The 25,303-nt window shown below is 35.9% G+C and overlaps 3 protein-coding genes across 7 annotated transcripts; 2 read left to right on the top strand and 1 right to left on the bottom strand.

Moving 5' to 3' along the window:
• Positions 1–1,059: 1,059 nt before the first annotated feature.
• Positions 1,060–4,636, top strand: LOC127809678 (zinc finger protein 4-like). Of its 4 annotated transcripts, none has more exons than XM_052348668.1 (2): positions 1,060–1,323; positions 3,575–4,636. In XM_052348668.1, exon 2 carries the CDS (start codon positions 3,695–3,697, stop codon positions 4,475–4,477), a length of 783 nt encoding a protein of 260 aa, XP_052204628.1. In that variant the 5' UTR covers positions 1,060–1,323; positions 3,575–3,694; the 3' UTR covers positions 4,478–4,636. The 4 variants fall into 4 exon arrangements, with proteins under 4 accessions (XP_052204628.1, XP_052204630.1, XP_052204627.1 ...); XM_052348670.1 differs by lacking the exon at positions 1,060–1,323 and adding an exon at positions 1,346–1,486; XM_052348667.1 differs by lacking the exon at positions 1,060–1,323 and adding an exon at positions 1,346–1,510.
• Positions 4,637–12,667: 8,031 nt separating this feature from the next.
• LOC127809676 (protein OBERON 3) lies at positions 12,668–17,957 on the top strand. The gene is made up of 2 exons (XM_052348664.1): positions 12,668–14,774; positions 17,150–17,957. The coding sequence occupies exons 1-2, from the start codon at positions 12,875–12,877 to the stop codon at positions 17,734–17,736; spliced, it is 2,487 nt and encodes an 828-aa protein (XP_052204624.1). The 5' UTR covers positions 12,668–12,874; the 3' UTR covers positions 17,737–17,957.
• A 1,879-nt stretch (positions 17,958–19,836) lies between these two features.
• On the bottom strand, positions 19,837–24,091 carry LOC127809677 (probable ascorbate-specific transmembrane electron transporter 1). 2 transcript variants are annotated; one of them, XM_052348666.1, is made up of 5 exons: positions 23,908–24,091; positions 23,569–23,799; positions 23,433–23,481; positions 20,755–20,954; positions 19,837–20,100 (listed from the first exon to the last, which is right to left on the bottom strand). In XM_052348666.1, the coding sequence occupies exons 2-5, from the start codon at positions 23,719–23,721 to the stop codon at positions 19,837–19,839; spliced, it is 666 nt and encodes a 221-aa protein (XP_052204626.1). In that variant the 5' UTR covers positions 23,722–23,799; positions 23,908–24,091. The 2 variants fall into 2 exon arrangements, with proteins under 2 accessions (XP_052204626.1, XP_052204625.1); XM_052348665.1 differs by having other exon boundaries at positions 23,569–24,091.
• Between the last annotated feature and the right edge of the window lie 1,212 nt (positions 24,092–25,303).

The following is a 25,303-nucleotide window of genomic DNA, read 5'->3' as shown; positions in this document are numbered from 1 at the left end:
CTTATTTGTAAGATTTAATATATGTTTATCCGAAGAGAAGAAAAATAAGTATATTTGTAAAATGTCAAATAAGAAATCACTTGATTAATTTTTTTTTACTAATCATTAGATAAGTTTAATAAATATATTTTAAAAAAAATAAAATTTAGAATGCTTTCAATAGGGTGGTGCAATAAATGTTATTTAGAACATTAATGTTGAAAGGAAAGGACTAGTGGAAATGTTGGAGGATGGCCCTTGAAGCATGGCAACAAAGAAAGGGGCAGTGGGAATGGGGGGTCCCCGAAATAAGAACAATCTGACTCTCAAATAAATAATGAAAGGCCAAAATCTGGGGAAAATGGGCAGTTATTCATATGGAGGATGTCAGCTTGAGGCAGTGGTCCATGGCCATGGCCTTGTCTAGCTGACCAGTGGCATCATTTTAGCTGTCAATTATTGCCAAGAGATTAAACAATACATATATAAAGGAAAATAAGGGTCTGGCTGTGGCTGCAGCACACTGCCATCATATGTGCTTTTCATGGGTGCAAAGGCATTGGAGGAATGGAGGTGGGGATGTGAGAGGTATGGGTGTCCACTTGAGACCGTATTTAAAAAAGGGGAAGGGGGTAGGCTTTGTTTGGAGGCTGAGAGAGATGGTGGAAAAAGTACAATTAAGGCCGTAATTTAAGTGCCATGATGATTGTGTTGATATATTGTGGGAAAACCCTTCTGAGTTCGAGTCACCTACTTTGAGGGGATTGTTATGTCCTTGCGGGTTTGATTAATAATTTTAAAATTTACGAATGAAAGATCCATCGGTTCTCTGATTAAATTTTAGTAAGGGATCGGTCTTATTATGAAATCTTAAATATTAGAAACAAAAAAGAAGTTATATCTAGAGAGAGAGTTATAATCTAACTAATTAAGTCCAAAGTGAGGAGGCAAAGGAACCCTTTACCTAATAAAAATATAATGGAAAAAGTAAAGGGTAATAGAACACGTAAGTCAATTTTCTATTATCTTCTTCTCCTTTGAAACAGAAAAGGAAAAAAAAAATCTTTCCCTTTTGTTGTTGTTCTCTCTATTTCATTTCCGAACGCGGCCGTAGGAAAAATGGAGAAAAGAATCTGAAAAACGTTTGCACAAATCAAGTGGATGTGTATGAAGGAATGGGATAGCCCAGCCAAAGAGGAATACCAGTCAGACACTCACATATCTATCTATCTTTTGGTGGGACTGTCACTGAACTCTCTCTCTCTCTCACTCATTGGCTATGTCTCATCTGCAGTAGTTGAAGTGCTCAAAGTAAACAAAAATAGTTCTTTGGTTTCTCTCCAAGTAAGTACTTCCCTCCTCTCTCTCTCTCTCTCTCTCTCTCTCTCTCCCCCCTTCCCCCAATAGTCTTATCTTGTCTACTTTCTTTTGGCTTCTCTTCCCTCCATATTTAGCAATAACTAGGAAAATCCTCAAGCCTATTGTGTTTTCTGAACATCATACTCAGGCAAGTAGAGCCACCGAAGCTCGGGTATATGCACAATTTCATGCTTATCTTATTTCAAGTTCTTTCTGTGTTAGATTCTTTCCTTTCTTATTTTTTTAGTTACTGATGTTGAATGTTTTCCTCACACTTGCATGTTCACATTTATTGGTTATCTATTCTGCTAAATTCTTGTAGTTTAGTTGTTGGATCTTGGGTTTCTTTCTCCCAATTTTGGTTTCTTGCTTGAAGCTTTTTACTCATCATTTTGGGGTTTCTTTTTTTAATTATTTTTTTAGACTTCTTTGTGCTTTTTGGTGCTTAACATACTTGAAATAGATGCTCGACGGTCTCTGTTGTAGGCGAACTTTTAAGTTCATCTTTTTGATGTCTGAGTTTGTGTTTGGTCATTTTTCTGGGAATTAGGGGAAAAGCTATGTATGTTTGGGTTTGTTAGCTCAGATATTTTTAAGGATTAAACTCCTTAATATTGTTAAAATTTTAGGATAGGAAAGTGGAAAATTAGTTTCTATGGAATCTCCCCGACTCTCTGTTGTGGCATTTTTGGTGTGCTTTCCTCATCTTTTCATTGAGTTGATTTCTCCAGCAAAAACTGAATCTGGTGGATAGCTTTGTGAATATGTTTCTATTAAGGTGCTCCCCTAATTCTCTCCTTCCCATCCTTACCCGGCATGCTAGAGAGAGGGTGAAAGCGTCTTCAATGCACAAGACTCTCATTTTTTGCAAGAGTTGGAAATGGTTGTTTTTGTATGCAGCCTTACCCGTACCCACCTTGTTGCTTTCAATAAATCTTTAGATGAGGATGGACATCGAGGTTAGGTCTCTCAACTGGTAAATTTCAAAATTCAAGTCTAGCTGAATATTTGATCTGTAAAGTAATTTGCCAGATTGATAGTAGATTAATAGGCTGTCTTCCTGCGTGCACTCTAGCAACTGATTACTGATGCTCGGATATTGTTGGTGCCTTTAACCAAATTCAACATTAAAGAGTGAGATTGAGGGGATTCTGTTCAAACTCGCATTTTATATACCTAGAATCTCTTTACGATCCTGCTGATGCAGGAACAGGATCGAGATAGCTTTCTTACTCTACATGGAAATGATCATTTGCAGTATTTTCTAATTATCATTGATTATGGATCTGCTATGTGATTTGTTGAAAGAGTTTGTGGGAGGAGCTGTATGCTAGTGTTTGGTTTGTGACTTAAGGGCTCTATTTTTTGCGAGGGTTGGGAGGGTCAGTTTTATATGCAACCTTACCCCCATTCCCATTACGTTGTTTTTAATAAATTCTCAGATAAAAGGATGACATCAAGATTAGGTCCTTCAACTGGTAAATTTCGGAATCCAAGCCTAGCCAAATCTTTGATCTGAAAATCCATTCCTAAGATTGATAGGAGGAGGTGGTATTCCTACAAATATTGTAGAAAGAGAGGCCTTCTAGCAACATAACAGTGATGCTTGGATTGTACTTTCTGGGCAGTGACAGTTTTGATTTTGGCACCTCTAACGAAATTCAATGCTAAAGAGTGAGATTGACTTGTTGCTGTTCAAATCTGCATTTTATATTTCCAGAATCTCTTTGTTATCCTACTCATGAAGGATGGGGTCAAGGTAGCTACTCTCCATGGAAATGACCATTTGCAGTGTTTTATTATTGCCACTGGATATGGATCTGCTGTGTGTTTTGGTGAAAAGCTCATGGGAAGGAGCTGTATGCTGATGTCTGGTTTGTGAAATAGATGGTCTAATCTTGTTTATACGGTTCATCCTTTAGCTATTTCCTTCTGTACCTGGAGCGGGACTTTCATTGTTTTCGTACTTCTGATTTGTGACAAGCTGTTCTTACAATGAATCCTATATATCTTCTTGTTTTTGACTCGTGGTGAATACTAGATATCCATTAATTGGTGTTGAAACATGCATCGATCATTGGCATGTCATTTGAAAGAACACGTATTTTGATGTAATTTATGTTGTTAGTCACACCGCCAAAACAGCCAGGAAACACATGCAATTTTGATTATCAGCCTGCATTGATCATTGATTCTCTCTCGCTGAAATTTATGTTCCAATTGCTGAAACATGCAGGTGGAAATTCAAGTAACTGGTCTTAGAAGTTCGATCAATCTCTCGGGTTTTTTTTTTTTTTTTTTTGGGTCAGGCAAAAGAAGGGGAATTTGAGCTTCCAATTTAGCTGTCCGGACCAATATGAAGCGTCCAAGTTTAAACTTAGAGTCCGAAGAGGACTCTGAAGTTAGCAGTCAAGTTGCATCCAACATATCCATCCAAGAAGTCGCCCCTGATCCCTCCAAGGACGGCACCACTACTTCTTCCTGCCTCACAAACTCTGCAAAGGTTCAGCCCGATGCAGAGCCGGTTTCCCTTGATTTAAGCCTCAACTTTGATCCCAACAACGTCGATTTGAAGGACATTGAAAAGGCAAAGGCCGGTGGCGAGTCAGCCTCTGTTCATCCTCCCACAGCGATGCCCCGAGTATTCTCCTGCAACTACTGCAGGCGCAAGTTCTACAGCTCGCAAGCGTTGGGCGGCCACCAGAACGCGCACAAGAGGGAGAGGACATTGGCAAAGCGGGCAATGCAGATGGGAATGTTGTCCGATAGGTACGCCAGCTTGGCGTCTCTTCCCCTACATGGCTCTGCATTTCGGTCGCTCGGGATCGAAGCTCATCACGCCTCCATTCACCAGAGAATCCTGCCATCGGCCAGGCCTTTCCACGAGGCAAGAGGCGGTGGAGCGAGGTTCGAACAGAGCTGTTTCGGGCTGCCAAGCTTCGTGGAGGACGACGAGGCAGAGTTGTTCTGGCCTGGCAGCTTCAGGCAAATCGGGGGGGAGGGAGGAGGCAGCAGTGGTGGCGGTTTCCGGTTCGATTCAGGGCCGAGCTCGAACATAAATTTTGTAGCTATGGCGCCAGGAGCAAGGAGGACAGATTCTTCTTCTTCTGCTACACCCGATCTGACTTTGAGGCTTTAACCTTAAAATTCCTTTTTGCAACTCTGCTGTTTACATGACTGGAATTCTGCTCAAAATTTTCTGGTAAACTTGTGACTCCATTCAGTATTCGCATCGATCTGTACAGCTAGATAAGAATTAGCAGTTGCAATCAGCTTTCTAAAGTTCTTCCTTTGCTTTGCTCTTTCTCTTCCTGCTGCATTCAGCATATATGGTTTGCAACATCTTTCTTACCTTTCTTTGCCCAATTTACCACCCATGCCTAATTATGCTTTCTTTCTTTCTTTCTTTCTTTTTTTGGGTCTCCTTATGTGATGGTTGTTGGTACATGTAATTGACCCGAAATCTTATATGCCACCGTCAATGATAGAGAGCCCATCACATTATTTCCACTCTTGCAAGTGAAGGGCCCATGTCATTTCGAGTCTACCACGACTCTCTTTATCTTATGGGTTAGGTTATGTCTTCAATTAGGCTTATTATAATAATAATATAAAAATAATTGTAGGAGTGCTCCTAAGTCATAGATTGGATTAATTTAGGCTTATAAACCTGAATTCATTCCAATTACCAACTAGTTTAGAAATTTTAAACTTTTAAGACTTAAATCCAATCACAAGATAACATTGACCTAACCAAACTCAATCGAATTTAGATATAATTAGGTTGGGTCCCAATTTCAAGACTCAATATTGTGCAACATAATGAATAAATCATCATGCCTGAAAAAAATTTGCTATTTGTGAAAAAATTAGGGAATTTTTATACAAGTACAAGGAATAATAAAAAAAGTATGATCAATTGATGGGTTTTTCCAAAAACTTAAAAAGAGAGACTAAAACAACAAATCATATTAATTCGAACCCATATTTTAGTATAATATAAGATATAATTTATTTTATAAAAATATAAGTAATGAGTGTCGAAATACAGATACTGTTGTATCACGAGCTTCTTCTCTCCTTAAAATAAAAGCAATTGCGTTAACCCGCGGAGGAAGGAAGAGGGTTGAATTGAAGGTGACGTCATTCTTTCAAGAGTCTGACGTTTTGTCAAAGTGAAGGACTGAACAGGACACAAGAACGAGTCATTCATTGGCTCAGTTGGAGGGGCGTGTTCGTAATTTGCGTGGCCATTTCCGTATTCAGCAACCAGAAAGCGGCTTCAAGGCTAAAGAAGACGACGAAGACGGAGGACGGACGATGATTGAATTCAATAGTAAATTAATTAATTAATAATAATGATCTCTACGCGTTTGGATTGGACTTGGATGCCTCCGTCGCCAGCCACAAACCGCGTCGACTTCTCGCACCGCAGGGAGGCGGCGCGTCGTGTCCACATCCGATATTTAACTATGTCACTTCCAATAAAATATATTTTATAAAATTTGTGCGCATCGGATCGATTGACATTTTACGTGAAACGGAAGAATAGGTATTATAATAATTTTATTATTATTATTATGAAGAAGAGTACAAATATAAAAAGAATAATTAGCTAAGACTTTAGTGACACACGAAATATAGCGAATATAAAATAATAAAAAAAAGTAAGGATAGGCGTTACGGTTTTTATTACTCTAAATGTAAAAAAAGTGTTGATATTATTAACACAAAGGAAAGGACATGGTGTTACCCTCAATACAGTGGAGATATAGATGCTTAGAGGGTGTTTGGCTTTTATCAATTTGACTACTTGTAAGATACTGAATTAGATTATAAGATATGTAACTTATTTTTTTTATGTGTTTGATAACATTTAAGAATTTAAACACTATTAAGTTTATAACTCATTTTACTAGCATTTGAGATAAGCTTTTCCCTAACTTTTCTAAATAAGTTTTTAGGAGTTCTTTACGTTGACCAAGTAAATTATTAATTTACCCTCAAATAAAACACATATTTCTAAGATTTACCATTCTTATTCTTTCTACATTCTCTATCATCGGTGCCACCAAACCCATATTCGATCGCCCTTTCCAGCCTCCATCACCACTTTCTCCATGTTCGTCCCATTCTTTCATGTCTGTCGCCATTGCCATCGTTCGTTGTCCAACACCGTTATCCATTTGTCTCCATCGCTGTCGTCCCAGCCTGTCGCTTCCAGCCCATCGTCATCGCCTCCATCTTCTCTTATGTTGCCTCCATTGTCGCTTCCTCTTACCGTCGTCATCACCCTTGCCACCTTCTTCATTCAAGATCATATTTATTTTATTTACATTATTCAAGAAGATATCTATTTTTTTTTTTTTATTAAGTTCTGATAGGTTATCAATTCTTTTAAACTGAACACATGACTATATAACTGATAACTTAAAGGCATATATATTCAAACACGTTATCAACTTAAATGATATCCAACTTAAAACCTAAACAACTTATAAGCCAAACAGCCTCTTACAAAAATGAAATAAATACAAACAAAATTCAATAAAGGTGTGTTTGATTGCATTACCTAGAATTTAATTCTAGCTAATATTGTCAAGAAAACAAAAACCATCCCATCCCTTTGGAAAATAAATTTTATGGAAAGAATCTTTAAATGGTTGTACCATACATATTTTTTCATGAAAAAATTAAAAGTGTTTGATTGTTTTCTATAGAAAACGTGTAATAATTACATATTTTCTATGAAAAATATGTGTAATCACAGTGTAATAAACAATTATTTGAACATACATACATACATACTTCCTTGTGGTCAAATATAATACAGAATAAATTCCCTTGATCGATAAAAAAATGGTAACTTTTAAAATGAAATAAAAAATGGTGCAGGACGATGGAATTCGTAATTTGACGGTAAAAGAAGAAATCGATCGATGTTTTTAAGAATGTTTGGTAGGATGCCCGGCCCGTGGAAGAAGAAGGCTTCTTAATTGGTAGTGTTATTATTATTATCTTACTGTGCAAATGGCGGCATTTTATAATGCGTAGTTGAGCGTGAACGTGTCCGGGGCTTTGTATTATAGTTGAGACTTGAGAAGCCCCCCCCCCCCCATTAAAAAATAAATGGTAGAATAGAAAGATGAGAAGTAAATACATTAAAAAAAAACAAATTTTTTTAATGCTTGTACGTAACAGCTCCACTCACAATATTCTTTTCACTTAATATATTTATATATAGTTCACAGGTTGTCAAGTGCTTGTATTAGAATAGAAAAGCAAAATAGTGGATGCAATCCAATAGTTTTGACTAATGTAGATTATATATATATATGGTCATTCATTGCCATAAGCACACAATGGTTTTTAAATAAATATATAATGATGACTTTTGGCCTATTATATATATATATATATATATATTCAGGGTTGAACTTCTTAATTTAATCAATCCAACAATTAAACAAAAATTAAGCTGATAAAATAATAATTATTTTATCCTATGTTCAGTGGTTTGAATGTCTTGACATGTTCTTGCATTAGTTTTGATTGGGTTGAATGTTATTATTCAAAAATATATTCGTAATAAATGCTAGACAATGGACTTTGCATTTATCTTAAACTTAGGTGGATTGGAATTTTGGTCTACGGGAGTTAGCCATTGACTCGGTGTGCCAATTTCATCTCTCGCCACGCCTAGTTCGCAAATCAAAGTCAGTGCTCTAAATTTATGGGGTAGACATCTCATTGACCCAATCAAACATTGACGAGCATTCAAATTGCTTTATAATTGCTCTTGCTCTACATATATATATATATATTGTCATGTTCTCCATTTGTAGCATACTCACTCTAAATTGTATGATGATATTTTGAAGTATATCACCACCTAATTTGTTTAATAACATTGTTTATAGTTTTTTTTTTTTTTTTTTTTTGAGACTTTTACGATTGTTCTTGATCTTGAGTTTGTCTAAAATATGTTTGATTTGAAAAAGAAAAGACAAAGCTCAGTTTCTTAGCATATTCTCTTATGATCAAATAGTCACAAGATTTAAGTCTAAATGAAACAATGATTATGCAATAGATAAGATACCTAACTCTTGAGAATTTTTGCCCTTGTTTGGGCACATTGTGGAGTCGATAAAGAGTCACAATTGTGTCATGCGAATAATTGAATGTTGGCTTAGTAGATGGCTATGATAGCACCACAAGTAAGGTTGGATTTCAACCTCTGACTTGGCTGACAAATGACTTGGGGCTAGGTTCAAGTTGAGGTTTAGGTTCGATTTATTAGGTTAGATTCTGATTTTTAGGCTTGACAAATCTTCCAAGTATATCTAGTTTTTGGGTTTAGGCTCAATTCTAATGAGGGATGATTTTGTATTTTTTCAAGGAGTTGGGATATCCCCTTCTTATGAAATTGATTGTATTGGACTTTGAATGTTTAAAAGTTTTTTTAATAGTGTTTATTTAAAATTTAACTTGTAATTGCAGACATCAAATCAAACTAAATAAAATCAATAGATCTATGTGATGTTGCTAGGAAAAGCACGAGACACAGCAGGCGTTGAATTCCTACAAGAGTGGAATTTTTATTCTACGAGATAATCTTCAACGATCAAATTAGTATTTAAAAAGAAGATAATACGAGCACTACAGTGCTATGCATATTTAGAAGTATGTGTTTGTGTTTATCTACTAGGGATTGTATCATTTACATAAATCAAACCTTTAACGAGTGAGCATGATCCTTGGGATGATACTCCATGATTGTCGAGCAAGATCCCCAGGCCCTATAGTGGAGTATCAAAAGAGGCAAGTAGTACATTTGAATGATAGGGGGGAACATGACACCCGACACCTTCTAATAGGTGGGACACGTGTTGCGTAGTGATTGACTCTTCAAAAAAGAAATGAAGTTATAAATATATCTCCATGAATAATGGATTCTCTATCACTTGCCCTCCAGTTCTCAAATTGAACTCACAAGAGATTAGGTAGTACAGTGTTATAGGTATAGGTTCCTTTGCTCCTTTCTTTTCCTTTTGCCTTTTACCTTTCTTTCGGCCCATATTCTTTTCCAAGGAAAAGTATCAAGATGGACATCTAGGATTTCACCATGTTATTAGCCTGGGGAAGAGTAAGTGAAGTCGAATATTAATGTGTTTCTTTTTGGGCTATAAATTTTTGCTCCATTATTCTCACTCCATTTTTTTCACTTGCAAATTTTTTACTAAAAAAAGATTAGGCTCAACGTTTTCATGTTCATTGTCAAGTACTCAATCCCTCATGCTCAACCATCCATCTAGTTTCACTTTACTCCTTTTATAGATATACATTATTCTTGTTATTCTCAAAACAAAGGACTTAATATTGGTATAGGCTTTGAGGGGTTTAGCTTGAGCAATAGTCATAGAGAGGCCTTGCATAGAGGTGGTCGAGGAAGTTAAGGCCTTTTCCCATCCTATCAAGCACGAGGCCGAGGAGCCCAAGGGAGTTAACTTTAAAGGCCTTCCAAATGATCTACTCTAGGACCACTCGATTTTGGACAATAAGGGGATGGAATGCCTAGTTAGGAAGTTCAACCTACCTAAGGAAGGCTAGAATATATCATGTCTGGTAAACTCTTAACCCACCAAACCTTAACAAAAAATTGGGTTGTGTATGAGCACATCTTAGAGGAGGGCTTGTTGCTAGCATCTTCAAGTTTATCGCCCTAAGCCCTTGCTAAGTCACTCCAAATGGGTGGAGGAACTTGATCCACTTTCACATGTGTTGTTAGCTAGACTATTTTTGAGGACGTTTAGGGTGTGCATTTGGTAAAAGCGAAGTTTAGTACATTTTTATAGTTGTTTCTTGAAAAAAAGTTCATTATCGGTAACCATTTTTCAAATAAGAGGTGGAATGAGAGATTTTTCTCGTATAAAGAAAGGGCAATGAGCATTCCCATTTCCAATTAGATGGTCTTTGAACAAGGTCTATGCTAGAATATAAGTTAACCTAGCATGAGAAGGGGAATATGGTGACTATGGTCGGCCAGAGCATGTCAGTGCCCTCAAGATGGTTTCCAAGCAGACTTTAGCTTTGGGTTTCAAGGGCATCGATTCGAACCTAGGAAGACTCTAGGTTGCTTGACTATTTTGTTCACCTGTCTTTGATGTTTCATGGTTAGGACTAACTCTTTATTTATTTATTTTTTTACTTTTCACAAAAAAAATGGTCAGTCATGCATGATTTTGGGGTACTTCAAAGTCTTAGTCAAATAACACCATCAGAATAATTCCTAATTTACTTGATAAAAAGACCAAAAAAATTCACCTATGTAAAAGAAGAGTGTACTCACTTTGTAGAATATTTTAAAAGTGATATATAAAAATGGATCATGTTGCATGTATCAACGAGATGTATAAGCCCGACAATCGAATCAAATTTCATTCGATAATGAAATTCGATCGGATTTCATCATCAATCATCGAATTTTATCAATTATGAAGTTTGACCAAACTTTATTCAGAGACGACAACAACAAATTAGGTGAGAATATTTTTAAATTTTTGTGCATTCGATCATTTTCTTGGTAATCCAATTATTTATACAAGTAATTTTTTCTTACAAAAATTAACAGGAAAAACTTGTGACAAGTTTTAAAGGAAAAAAAAAAAGAAAAAACAGAAAAATGAGAAAGAAGAGATGAGTTAGATGGGCACGTGACTAGGTGAAAACTGCTCTACCGTTTGAACGTTATAAAATTTGGTCAAATGGCGATGAAATTTCCAAATTGAAATCTCAACACGTTTTGAATTTTAAATTGTAAACGTTGCAAATACCCAGTCAAGCTCAAGCTTCCCTTTTCTCCTTTCTCTCTCTAACATCAACATCGTGACCAATTTGGTTTTTTTTTTTTTTGGTTTTAGATTGCAAAAATAAAGAATGTCTAGGTTTAGAAAGTACGTACTAAGCATGAGAAGAAAGGATCACAAAAGTATATTAATAGAAAATAAGACTTTGGTATTATTTATATGCATCCAGTTAAATTGTGTGTGGCTTAATGTTGTAACGCAAAGTTAACTCAATATCAATTAGATACAAATAAAATAAAATAAAATTGAAATCTGAATAAGAAAAAATTAAATCAAACCGACTACTCAATCGGTGATTTGGACCAATTTTCAAACCATAAATACTCCATACAGCTCCTAAATCACTTAATGTAAAACCATCTAAATAACAACAAAGTCAACATAATTAAAAATCTAGCATTCCCCAGCTACTAAAATAAAAGTTGCTCGTAATTATTATAATTTTTTTTTAACAATCACTTAAGATTAATTCCAACCATACTCTTTATTCTATTCCTTACTATATTATAAATAATTTATTCTCTATTTTGATTTTACTTCAAAAACTATATTTACTCCGACTAGGCTCTCTATTATCTCTTTTATTTTATGTTTTATTAATAAACTTCAATTCTATTTATTTTAACTTATTTATAATTTTTGCTATTATAAAAATTTATCATTTATTTTAAAAATTTATTATTACCTCACCTATAATTTTCATTACTATCTAATACACAATATCACTCATCAAATATAAATAAATAATAGATAATCCAAAATTACAAACCCAAATATGTTTGTGCCCATTACCAAATAACTTGTTCGCCGTTGCCAATGGATCTGTCGCTCGTCGTGGCTGTCTCTGAATCTAGTGGTCGTTATCTTGCCTGGTCTACTACTTGTCGTCGCTGTGTCTTCATATGTTTCACCACGTCCGCAACTTGCATTCTCTAGTCAATTTCCTCTTTGGTTGCGCCTGATTAGGTCTATTCTAGGTGTTGAAAAGGTCGTTGTGGGGGAGAAAATATGAGGATGGCTTGGTCAAAATCGATTGCCAAATTTGACGAGGGGATTGGGGTTCGTCAAAAGTTTGGCGAGCTAATTTGGCGATGGTGAGCAACATTAGAGGTGGACAAATTCAGTTGGCTCGCTATTTATCTGGCTTAGCGAGCGGTTTGGTGACGTATTAGAGTTAGTCTAACGTAATATCATCTAATAATGCGTCTAATATACGCCAACTATGTAATTATCATTTTGGGTCTTCTGATTTTATTATTTTCTAAAAGGTATTTTAAATTTCTAAATTATATGTTCACAAAAAAATATCTTTTAAAATTACGAAAATAAGAAGACATGTAACATTGATGGTAATTTTCAAGTTTCAACGTTCGACAATAAAGCTCAGGACCACTGCAAAAAAGATGTAATTCACCTCCAAATGGAGGGCCATTTTCGTAATCGTCTTAAAGGTATGAACAACGAAGCATCGCCTGTATCTCTCTCTCTCTCTCAAGAGAAAAGGAAACTGCCGTTGAAGAGGGAGCCATGGAGGAGTCCCAGAGAATCAAAGCAAGAAAAGAAGAAGGAATGAACTGAAGAGAAAGATTAGCCGTAGTTCTCCCAGATTCTGTTTTTCTCTGGTAAGTTGTGTTATTTCTTACTCTTTCTGTGTCCCTGTAATAAAAAAAATGTTGAAAGAGAAAGATCTTTCGAGTGATGGCGTCTGTGGAGGGGAAGGCTCACAGACCAAGCTCGCTCAGCACATTTCCGGGAAAATTCTCGACAACCCAGATGAAAAACTCGGGTTTTCCGATAAGGGTATTAATTTTCTCGGGGAAACAGAGAGGGATTGTGATGGTTTTCAGTCAAAACCCTCAAAGTCTGGGAATTCTGGCTGCCAGGAGCTAACCCTAAGCTATCTTTGCGATAATTCCAAGTTGGGTTTTCCCGAGAAAGAGATTCCCGGGAAAAATTTACTGAATTCACTGGAGAAAGTTAGTTACAAAGGGAAAGAGGTGGTTTGTGAGGATCAAGACCAGGATGATAATAGATGGGTGGAGAGAGATTTTTTGCAATTGAATGAGGCAAAGGGGAATTCATCTAAGCGAGCTGTTGAGGATGATCAAATTGAGAGAGAGAATAGTGAAAAGAAGACTAAGTTAGGGACTCTAAATCTATCTCTAGCTTTACCTGATGTGTCTCTCTCCCTGGCCGCGTCAAATCCGGCACCGAATGCCGATCCTCCGGCTAGGCTGAAGCCTAGCCGGAGTATACAGTCTTTGGCACCTTCAAATGCCAACACTCAAACAACATACTCGAATGATTTTACAGCTGCTTCATTGTCTTATTCGTATTCCCACCCCTTTTCACACAACCCCAGTTGCTCTCTCACGCGGAATTCGACCGAGAATTATGAGTACTCGACTGGGAGTCACAGGAGGGACTGTGACCAGATTTGGAATGGTGGGGAGGGGACGAATGGTTCGGTTCATAGTAGATTTAGGCCTATTGGAGATGGTGTTACATTGTCCAATCATGGTGGTGGACCGTTTTCTTTGATGCAAGGGAATCGTGCAATCAATAAGGATCCATGCAACAGCCTTTATCGCACAACAAGCTCTGATAATAATTCCTTCTTCCCTTCCGAGCTGCCTGCAAGGCCAAGGTTGGATACCCAATCGGGTGATTCAAGAGGAAGAGGCTCGGAGCATATGAGAGGTGTAGAGGCTTTAGATGGAGGAAGAGCCCGTAAACTATCTAGACCTGAGAGGATTCTTCGAGAAATTGTCTCTGAGTCTATTCCTGTCATGGCTCAAATAATTCAAGAGCTTCCAGATGAAACAGTTGAGTCAACAAAGGGATACTTGAAGAATCTCATGGTGGTGCCTGAGAAGAGAGAGGAATTAGTGAGCCTCCAGAATCGACTTGAGAGAAGACCTGATCTGACCAAAGAGATGCTTTTGAAATCCACCAGGCATCAACTGGAAATTTTGGTCGCAATTAAAATGGGTCTTGGAAGTTTCTTATCTGGCAAAGTTAACATTCCCACCAATGAGCTGATAGAAATTTTCTTACTTGAAAGATGTCGAAATGTAACTTGCAAAAGGATGTTGCCTGTGGAGGACTGTGACTGCAAGATTTGCTCGACGAAAAAGGGATTCTGCAATGAGTGCATGTGTCCTGTCTGCTTGAACTTTGACTGTGCCAACAACACTTGCATTTGGGTTGGCTGTGATGTCTGTTCCCATTGGTGCCATGCTGCCTGTGGGATCCAAAGGAATCTCATAAAACCTGGTCCCACATTGAACGGGCCGTTGGGGACAACTGAGATGCAATTTCACTGCCCCGGATGTAGTCATGCTTCTGAAATGTTTGGTTTTGTAAAGGATGTGTTCACATCTTGTGCAAAGGATTGGGGTCTAGAGACTCTGATAAAGGAGCTTGACTGTGTTAGGAAAATATTTCGGGGAAGTGAAGACTTCAAAGGCAAGGAGCTGCATATTAAGGCTGCGGAAATGCTTTCCAGGCTTGAAGGTGGATTGATGCCTACTTCAGATGCCTGCAATTTCATCTTCCAGTTTTTCAGCTGTAAGTCTCAGAATCATGTCTTGTTACTTGCTATTTATTGCTCAAATATACCATTCTTTATGTCATTAGAAGCTAAGTCAGTCCTCCTTGCAAATCTGCTCTTAGAAATTTTTTTGTTGAGATAATCTGCTCTTAGCATTTCATGGAAGATGCCTGATACTACTGATTCAAGAAAAAAGGGAATGTTTGATATTTGAGGATTTGATTATTAACTTTGATGATGGACTATTGAACTTCTTTACTTAAAAGAGTATATTTCCATTGAGAATGACTTTCTTTTATGCTCCTAATCATATGCATTAATCATAATTATGAACAGCTGATAGCCAAGTTGCTACCTCTTTGGAGTTTGGTGATGCTATTTACAAATGTGAATCCGTAGGAATAGAAATAGACATTCTTTTTCGTCTGTACTTGGTCTTTGATATTTCCATGTTGACTTGTCCAAGATGTACCATATCATGTCACATGTTCATTGTGTCTGTATGGGTGCTTCCTGGATTGTTCATTTGTGACTGGGAGGTCAGTCATTGATTTGAGTTGTGAAAACAGCCTCTTTTGCAAAGCAAAGGTAAGGTTGTGTACAAAGAAACCCCCTAGGTCCCTTGCAAAGCAGGGAGCCTCTTGCACTAAGAATGTCCTTTTATACACATTCATGTCCTCGAACAATTATGAAGTGCCTTTTTTTTTTTTTTTGGTTGTGTGCATGTTTAGTAAATTAAAGGTTCTGATGGTTTGAAGTTCATGAAATGATAATACAGGTGATACTTCTGACCAGTTATAATAGAAAGTTGTTTCTATTGTTATGTGCTTGATATCAACTAACTTTTTGAAATTTCCTGAGCATATTTGAAACTTTCATTGATGTAACAAAAAGAAAAAGAAAAATCATGTCTACTTTAATTATTCAAATGTTTCTCCAATTTTTGTTGAATATTCTGAGCATTACAGGTAATTCTTCTATTGTTATGTGCTTGATATCAACTAACTTTTTGAAATTTCCTGAGCATATTTGAAACTTTCATTGATGTAACAAAAAAGAAAAAGAAAAATCATGTCTACTTTAATTATTCAAATGTTTCTCCAATTTTTGTTGAATATTCTGAGCATTACAGGTAATTCTTGCACTTCTTTGTAAATCTTATATTTTCATGTACTTGGATGAAAATGAGGATTCACTGATTCAAGCTTCCAATACACACACACATATATATGTCTATATGCATATGCATTTGTTTGTTCTCCCATAAAACAAAAACCATAAAGATTGGAACATCATTCTTAATAGTAATGTGGACACTAGTGCTCTCTCTACTATTAAAGATAAATCCTAAATCTTGATGGCTATGTAATATGTAAGTATCATAGTTTATTCCTGTTAGTTTTGCAATTACATTTTGTTGAGTTTCTTATGTAGAAACTAGTAATATAATTAGTATCTACCAATTATTTTATTTTATTTTGTTTTTTGGGTGTACACAAGAAACATCTTAAAAGAAATTGCAGATTGTTTTCCCATGACTAGAGTCTTTGGAAAACTTTATCTCTTTAGATATTTGGGTCTAGCTTCTCACATAAGCAACAGGTGAATCCATGAACATAGTTAAGATGTATGGAACAATTAATACGGATGCAGTTAAGAATGAATGAAGTCACAGAGGCAGCAAATATTTAAAATAAAATATGGGAAAATTGACTGAGATTGCTTGGGCATGTAACATGGAAACCGATAATTAGAAGTGTAATATCCACATTGAGGATAAGGCTGAGGATTCAGGAGACCAAAATTAATTTAGAAAAGATAATAAAGATAATCATCATGTATTATGGTTTAATTGAAATTTCAGTCCTCAACAGCTGAATGAAGGAGGATCCTTGTGACCGTAAGTAGTTGCTAAGGCTTATCTGAGTTGAACTTTTTACACTAGTGGTTGCACTTGTCATTTTTAAGACTTAAGAAATAATAAAAAGTCTCATAAGCAGGAAACTTTTACTGTGCTTTCAATGTTACCATGCCAGCTGATGAAGATTCTATGGCGTCACTTTTCTTTTCCCTCTCTATTTTCCCTCTTTCTCTCTGTTTTATTTTGAAGTTATGTTGAAAAAGTATCCCAAAATATGACAGACCATAGCTATTACCTTCTTGGTACTGCTGTGCTTTTGCATGCAATTGCATGACCTTGAAACTTTTGGGTTCGCTTTCAGAATTATTTGTGACTTTAATATTCTTGCACTTTCAGTATTTCCTTTTCTTAGGACGGATGTTTTAGAAACTTTGCCCGCACAAATTACTTCTTATCCTAAATTCTTAATTTTAAAGCTTTTTCTGAAATTCAACTAACATCCATTTGCTTTTGGGTTATTATGATTTATAGACACAGATGGCACGTCAGACTTACCCTCTTCCAATATGCCGCCAAAAGTGTTGCCAGCAACTCAATCTAACCTTAGAAAGGATGCGAGCCCCCTTGTAACACCTAATTCACTTCCTCCTAAGTCTTCCTTGTACAACATGAACTCCCCAAATGGAAAGCTGGATTTGTTGATGAATGATCTCCACCAGAGCAATCTGAGCGCTCCACTTATGGGTGACAAAATAATTGAAGATGAGTGGTCTGTGAAGATGGCTAAAAAGGATGGCTTTGACAGCTTAGAAAGCATTGTGCGGATTAAGGAAGCAGAAGCTAGAATGTTCCAAACCCGTGCAGATGAAGCAAGGAGGGAAGCAGAAAATTACAGGCGAATTGTACGAATAAAGAGTGAGAAACTGGAGGCAGAGTATGCAGAGAAGCTTGCAAAACTGTGTTTGCAGGAAACTGAAGAAAGGCGGAGAAAAAAACTGGAGGAGTTAAAGCTTCTGGAAAATTCGCATTGTGATTACTACAAGATGAAGATTAGAATGCAAACTGATATTGCAGGCTTGTTGGACAGGATGGAGGCAACAAAGCAACAGTTGGTCTAATTGTTTTTCGGCCCTCGAGTAGCTTTAATAACAATGCGGTGGCAATGGTATGTAGTTTGTGGTTTTACAATTCAATTCTGGTTGTTTCTGCAACTGCAATTTAACAATTACATCTGTTGTAAAAGAGGATTTTCTGTTTTGGGATCTTTCACCTTTTTAGCTGTCTGAAGTGAAAATTGGGATTTAATTTAAATAGTGAAAATTGCTCTTAATCTCTTTAACATTTCTTTCTTGTGTTGCATAATCTATCCTGGAAAGTGATTATCTTTTGAAGCCATTATTCAGAACTCGTGTCTTCCTGCCCTTGAGCAATGATGCCATGATTCATTGGATATTTGTTTTTGCAGATATTCCATTTCCATAATATTTTCTCTTATTGTAGTGTTGGGGGACCATAATGCTGGTGTAGTAAGGAACAAAGGAAGTAAAGGAAGAAAAGATGCCGTGAATCGTATGCCTGAATAGTGACTAATACTATTTTGGAAAAGAATCTGCTTATTGGTGATGATGATGATGATACATGTTCTGCTTGCTATTCTCTTTATGCCTTTAATCATTTCATCTTCTCAAAGTTTGGTTACATTGAGCATTCTTCCCCAGATGCCATAAATGTCAATTTGCAAGTAGAGACGCCCTTAAAAGTATGGTATTGAGACAAAAGAATGAAAAATACCTCGTTGTCATTATTGAAAGAAGACCGCTTACAGCGTTTAAATATAAGTAAGCTATTCTGCTCTAACTAATTAACTGACTGACAATACCCTAGCAACTAACAACTAATTGTACATACCAAATATAGCATAACAAATAAATCAATATCTGTTACATAGAGAGATTTTTTTTTGCAAAGTAAAGATAAGACTACATATAAAGATGACTCTTGTAGAATGAAGGGTTTCCTGTTAATAAATGAAAAAAATAAAAGTAAGTGGGAATAAATGGGGATTGACGGATGGTTGATGATAGAATTTTACAGGTCGGTAGTATACTACTTTATGGAGATTTTTGTCAATCTTGCTTCTCTCTCTCTCTCTCTCTCTCTCTATATATATATATATATATATGCGTATATTGTTCGTTTAGTCAATGGAGCCCCTTGAAACACCATTAGGAGCGTGAAAAAATGAGCCAACTCTGATCATCATTAAGGCTTGGTGTTGGACTTTTTGGGCAAGATATTAATAATGTAAAGATTCATTTTAGGACTTGAATGACAGTCACCAGTCGGTAGGCATCCACCACCACCACCTTCTTTGACCTTTCTGGGTATTTTAACAGCTTAACAAATGAAAATGTACTCTGATCGATGAGCTTTGTCTGCTTGTCTTATTATTCTATGGAAACTAAAGCCATGTTATCTCATCCTCATCCTTTCCTTTAAGCTTAAAGAAAGAAGAAAAACCAAAAAGAAAGAAAAAAAAAATTTCATTTTGTTAATTGAATGAACTGTGCTTAAAGGTCAATATTTCCATCCTTTAAGCACAGTTCATTAATTTTTATAAAAACTTAAAAAATGTAAAATGTAACGCATCGTTAAAAATTATTTTATTTTTCAACTATGTTTTCTTCTACTGCATTTCAAATTACTATTATTTAAAAAAACATAATACATAATTTTAAAAATAAAATAATACAAAAAACAAATTGACAAATAAAAATTTGAAGATTTAAATATTAAATTTAAATTGTCAAAATCCATCAACTCTACCCGAAAAAGGTAGTGAAATTTTTTTTGAGAAAGATTAAAAAAATTATTTGGAAAATATTATTAAAATATGAAAATAAGAAGGTGAGAAGACATTCGAATACTGGCCCTCTGAAATGCTCATTTGTGAACTTTGAAAATTTGAAAGTTCACTGCCTTAGACACAATCATTCCAAGAATAGCAAGACAAAGATTAAAGCAGTGAGTTGTGGGATAATTTGTGTTACAACGAATGAACAAAATAAAAAGTAATTCAAGGAGCTTCTTGAATTGAAGCACTTGTTCTTTGTCAATGATCAATGAGTAGAGGCAGAGCACGATAAGTGCAATTATTCAACAGGAGATCGAATAAAATCCTGTGCTAATGAATATACTCTTATCGTCTTCAACCTCAATTAATATGAGCTTCGCGGGAGAACAACGGTGAGGCCAACAGAGACGGCGAAGAGAAGTATCAACAGGCCGGTGAAGTTCACAATGAGAGCTTCTTGGCTTTTTCCCAGCCCCAAGAAGAGAAATTTCTCGACTAAACCAGTCTCCGCGGTCACGGTCGCCATGAAGAATATGACGGCGCCAAGGAAGACGTGCCATGGCATGTACTTGGCCCGGGTTCCCTGCTCTGCACGGGGCCACCAGAAGGAAAAGAAGCCCAGCAGCCACTGAATAAAGCCATTGGAGGCCTATGGTTAGTCTTCAATCATCTTTATACTTGCAATGCTGGTTCTAGTTAAATTTTTTAAAGCAACCTTAATACCGGCCATCTAGGTGTTTGACAAAAGTAGTGAAGAAGAACTTGTAGCGCTGCAAATGAATGGAGCCACAGCCACTCTTGAGTGCCTCAAAACTCCTTTTGATTTGGGCATATTTATTTAGGTAAATAAATCAGTTTGAAAGTAGTTTTTAAGTTCAATATTAAACAAGCTGAAATTCATCGTGAGAGTGTTAGACGCATTTGGGTTCACAAATAAACTCATTTAAGTACTCAATTATAGACTCGATTATAGGTTAATTTGGAGCTTAGTTTAGAATAATGTGTGTGATTTTTACAATCGAGGATTTTTTTATATTATTTATATCATTCAAATTGTACATGCATCAACATATATTAATTTTATATGTTCTAAATAAACGAATGTAAAACTAAAGTTAAAATGAGTTTTAGATTTAGAGTTCATGAAAAACCTTATTTAAAACTCGTTTAAAATATAAATGAGCCGAGCTCGATTATAAGTCTTAATAAACAAGCTTGAATCACAATTTTGAGCTTAGCTTGACATTTTTGCATCCCAGTAAGTTAGAATTTGTGGTGTTACCTGAATACCAAATAAGCAGATGGTGGACATGCCGATCCAGGAATGCAAGGTGTACATGTTTATCACTCTAGCCTCATTGTGAAACTTGAAGACTGCATAAATCCCCACTATTCCACAAGCAAGAGCTATGAAATGTAGTACTAGGTGAACCAGTTTCTGGACCTCTTTCTTTGCTGGGATTGACTTGTATGCCATTATAGCTGTTTCAAACCACATGTAGAATGCTCTCTTAAAGATCCATAGACAAAACTTGGGAAAAGGTGAGAAAAATAGGTAAATAGCTTTTTTCTACGAACTTGAGATGTTATTATGTGAATGGAAAATTTTATTCACAGTCAGAATTTTACTCTTCACAACCACTTTTCCATATACCTAAAATACCCTTAAATAAAAATTCAATTTTACCCTCATCTTCAATACTCAACCACTCAGCTGACATACTATATTCTGCCGGCGAATCTCTATTTTTCCTAAACTCAACCACCCACCTAATATCCCAATCAAATTTATTTTCTCTTCAAATCTCTTATTCCTCTTATTTCATACTCACACCCATACTAATTCATTTTCACTTAAATCCATTTTCTCTAAAAATCAGCAACTCAGCCATTTTATGATCCATCATGGATTATTACACTAAAATGTTGACGAATAACTAAGAAGAGCTTGAGGAAGAACAAAACAACTATTCATAAAAAGAATATCACGCAGAGATAAGTAAATTTATGTTTGTAAGAGTGTAATATGTGTTTGTGTTTGTAAGAATATAATATGTGTTTGTATTTATAACAATGTTTGTATGTGTAAGAATGGAAGTTGCTTCCCGAAAGTTGCGATTTGGGAAGCATGGACTCTCCTCCCCGAACCCCAACTAACATTCCCTGCATCCTAGAACTTTTCCGAATGCTGGAGTTCGGGGAAGAATCCGAATGCTAGAGCTAGCCTTCCTCGAATGCTAGAGTTCGAGGAATTCCAAATTCCCCGAATCCTAGAGTTTAGGAAACATGGTGTTTCCCAAACTCTGGAGTTCAGCAACATGATATTAAATAAAATTTAGGAAGAAATATGTATTTATTTTTTAAAAAAATTAAATTATTCAAGTCCAATATTTATATAAAAAAATTAAGTATAAAAAAATATGTTAATATAAAATATATTATATTAAAAATATATATTAATATAATTTCATAAAATATAAAATATAAAAAAATAAAAGATGTGTTCCCCAAACTCATGAGTTCGGGGAATTATGGATTTCCCTGAACCCACATGTTCGGGAAATCATAGTTAGATAAAAAAAAATTAAGCAAAAAATTATATATTTGTTTTTTTTTAAAATTAAATTATTCAAATCCAATACTTAAATAAAAAATTAAGTATAAAAAAATATGTTAATATAAAATATGTTATATAAAAAATATGTTAATATAATTATATAAAATATAAAATATAAAAAAATAAAAGATATGTTCCCCGAACCCTGGAGTTCGGGAAACTACGGATTTTCCGAACCACGGGTTTGGAAAATCTATTATTAGATTAAAAAAATTAAGTAAAAAATATGTATTTGTTTGTATTAAAAATTAAATTATTCTACTGCAATACTTAAATAAAAAATTAAGTATAAAAAATGTTAATTAGCACTATTTAATTAAAAATTAAATTTTTTCAAATATTTGTATAAAAAATAAAATATAAAAAAATTAAAACCAGGGTTCAGAGGCATTAAGGTTCGGAGGCACTGGCCGCCTTCGAACTCCAGGGTTCAGAGGCAGCGCATGCCTCCGAAAACCTAGGTTTAAGAGGCGCGGACCTCCTCCGAAACTCTTGGGTTTCGGAGGGTTTCGGAGGCGTTGGGAGCCTCCGAACCCAGTTCGGAGGCGTCGCCTCCGACTGCCTCCCTTTAATGGCAGTGATGGATCAAACCCAGGGTTCGGAGACCGCTGCCTCCGAACCCAGGCGACCACCACCTTCGCCCATCTAACCTCTCCCTTTCTAGTCTCCAAGTTCAAATCTTCCAACTCAAAAAATCAAAAAATATAAGTAAAAGTAGGGAAGGCGACGGCAACGAGTGCGGCTATAGGGAAGTGACGGCGACGAGTAGAGGTTGCGGAGAAGTAACAAATGTTGTAGAGAATGGCGACGAGTCGCATGCAGTAGAGATGTATGGATATATGAGGGCAATTTTGGAATATAGGTGGTTGCAACAAGTAATAATTCTATCTATGAAGAGTAATTATTAAATTTATTTTAATTATGACTAAGAAGAGTAAAAAAATGGCTGCGAATATAATTTTCTATGTGAATATGTCTATTAAGCCCCTTTTCCTGAGTAAAATTGGTCAAGAGGAGCAATGATTATGATACATAGCTCTCTGTCAGGATATGATTTAAGCGACTCCTACTCCTGCCAAGCTTGGAAGAGACCCAGATAAGCTATAACTATACATCTAACCCAAAGGGAATTAGGTGGCCCTCACAGTATCAAGATGGAAACCTACTACAAGAAGTTAGTTCACCTCGTTCCCTAAAAGTGAGGGGAGTGCACGTCGAACTCAGGATGTTGCGAAAGTGGTAGTCTCACCAGTCACACTCCTCTTACATACTATAAAACTTTATATGTAAATGTTTCTGCTACTTTCCCTTGTTATTGAACTGTAGAATTATTATTTCCTTACCTTCTCCAGCTGGTAAAAGAAACCCAACCACCATTAGAAGTGGATGCACCTGAAGAACATAAAATAAATAATAAATCAATCTTTAGAAATTTAATATATGGTGACCTCTCCAGAATTGTTGAAAGGAAGAAATTACATTGAAAATCTTCTGTTTGTTCTGTGACTTGAAAGCAAGACCTCCCCTGAAATATAGTAGCCACACAAGCACAAGGGTAGACACAGCTATGACCAACAGATGCGCAAAAATGGTAACTGGAACCGCAGAAACTTGATAACTACCCTTGGCCATTTCAGAGCCTAGGGCTAGGGAGACAGAAACTCAGAGAATTCCAAGCTGAAATTCTTGATGTATCCACACTATATAACCCTGCAAGAACGAACTTCCTTGTTTACATCAACAAGATGGAACCATGCGACAAACCTGTACTAGAATTATGGCTGCATAAAACATCTGAACGACAACTAGATAGAGCACCTTGTTTGCGCCAAAGAAACTAACAAATTAAGATGAAAACTAAGTAGAACAATCCAGGCCGGCTGACCACGACGATATAGGAAATTAGATGGTAGGATTCCACAAGTTGGTCCAACTACCGTGGATATAATTCCAAGACGTTAACTGAACTTTGTTGTTTAACTTTTACAGGGTTCGAATCAATTCACAGTCAAAAACTGTCCGCAAGGCTAAACAATCTTTTTTTTTTTTTTCGTGTGTGGTCTATATATGTGTTACTTGAGCTTATTGGCAGCATCTGCGGAGTAAGGTGCCTTTCGGAAGAAGCCATTCCAGTAGGCTCCATTCAATTTGACTGTGTTACCTAAGCTTCAAAGGTAAGGTCTTCAGAATAAAATTGAAATATTAGGTACACAATTGTTTATTTAAACATGCCTTGTGCATTGTTTGTAACCAACTGGAGCCATAATTGCATGAATAAACTGATGCCAACTCACATGAAAACTTTGCTTAAATCAGTGAGGGTGTTGTCCAATATCAAGAACTTGACAGCTAACTCATCAAAACCACCTGAGTCTTCTGTCTTTTTGTTTGTTTCATAACATCTCAACAAGTAGCGCATATTTAGCTGAGTTTTCTACCTGTGCATTTTCAGATGTTTTTAGCTTTTGGGGGAAAAAGCAATTGATACATCTCTGTTTTGTGTCGGTAGAAAACAAGTATCAGTTTGTTATAAACATCATTGAGTTATGACGTTTGCACAATATCTAGCATAATTTAATGGGTTCCACGGCATGTACATCTGGTTAAGTGAGTTTCAAAGAGTGATAAGTGACTTAAAGCTAAGGTCTTTTAAGGAAGAAATAATTTAGGCCAGCATTTTTAGTGTACTATACTTCCCAATTTGTAAGGGTTAGAGGAAGGTCATTTTTGTTTGTAATCTTACCGTTGTTTTGAACAAGAATGTTTTTACAACTTAAATCATTAATTCAAAATCATACAAGGATAATGTGACCGTTTCAACAAAACTTGTCCCAAAAATAAGGGGAGTTTGAATTACATGTATTTTAAACCCATCCCAAACGATTTTCACACCGTGCCGGCCCAACAATGAAGCTATATATGCGGGGGCATAAGGCTCTTAAAATTAGAAGACTCCTAATTTTAAAAATTTGTAATATATATATATATATATTTTATTTTTTTAATATTAAATATTTTATTAAAAAATTAAATACAAAACATAATAAACCTTTTTATCTTCCCTTCTTCATTTTCCAATTTTTTACCGTTGTTGTTCCCAAATCCCAATTCCCATAATCCCATAAAACTCACTTTCTCTTCCTAATTTTTCCCTCTTTCCCCTTTTTCTCTCTCTTATGGTCGCATGCTTCGATGGTCACTACATACAGTCAGG

This window comes from Diospyros lotus, chromosome 9 (genome assembly GCF_014633365.1).
Source record: "Diospyros lotus cultivar Yz01 chromosome 9, ASM1463336v1, whole genome shotgun sequence".
Lineage (NCBI taxonomy): Eukaryota > Viridiplantae > Streptophyta > Magnoliopsida > Ericales > Ebenaceae > Diospyros > Diospyros lotus.
Note: the sequence above shows the minus strand (reverse complement) of the source record. Positions and strands in the feature narration are given on the sequence as shown.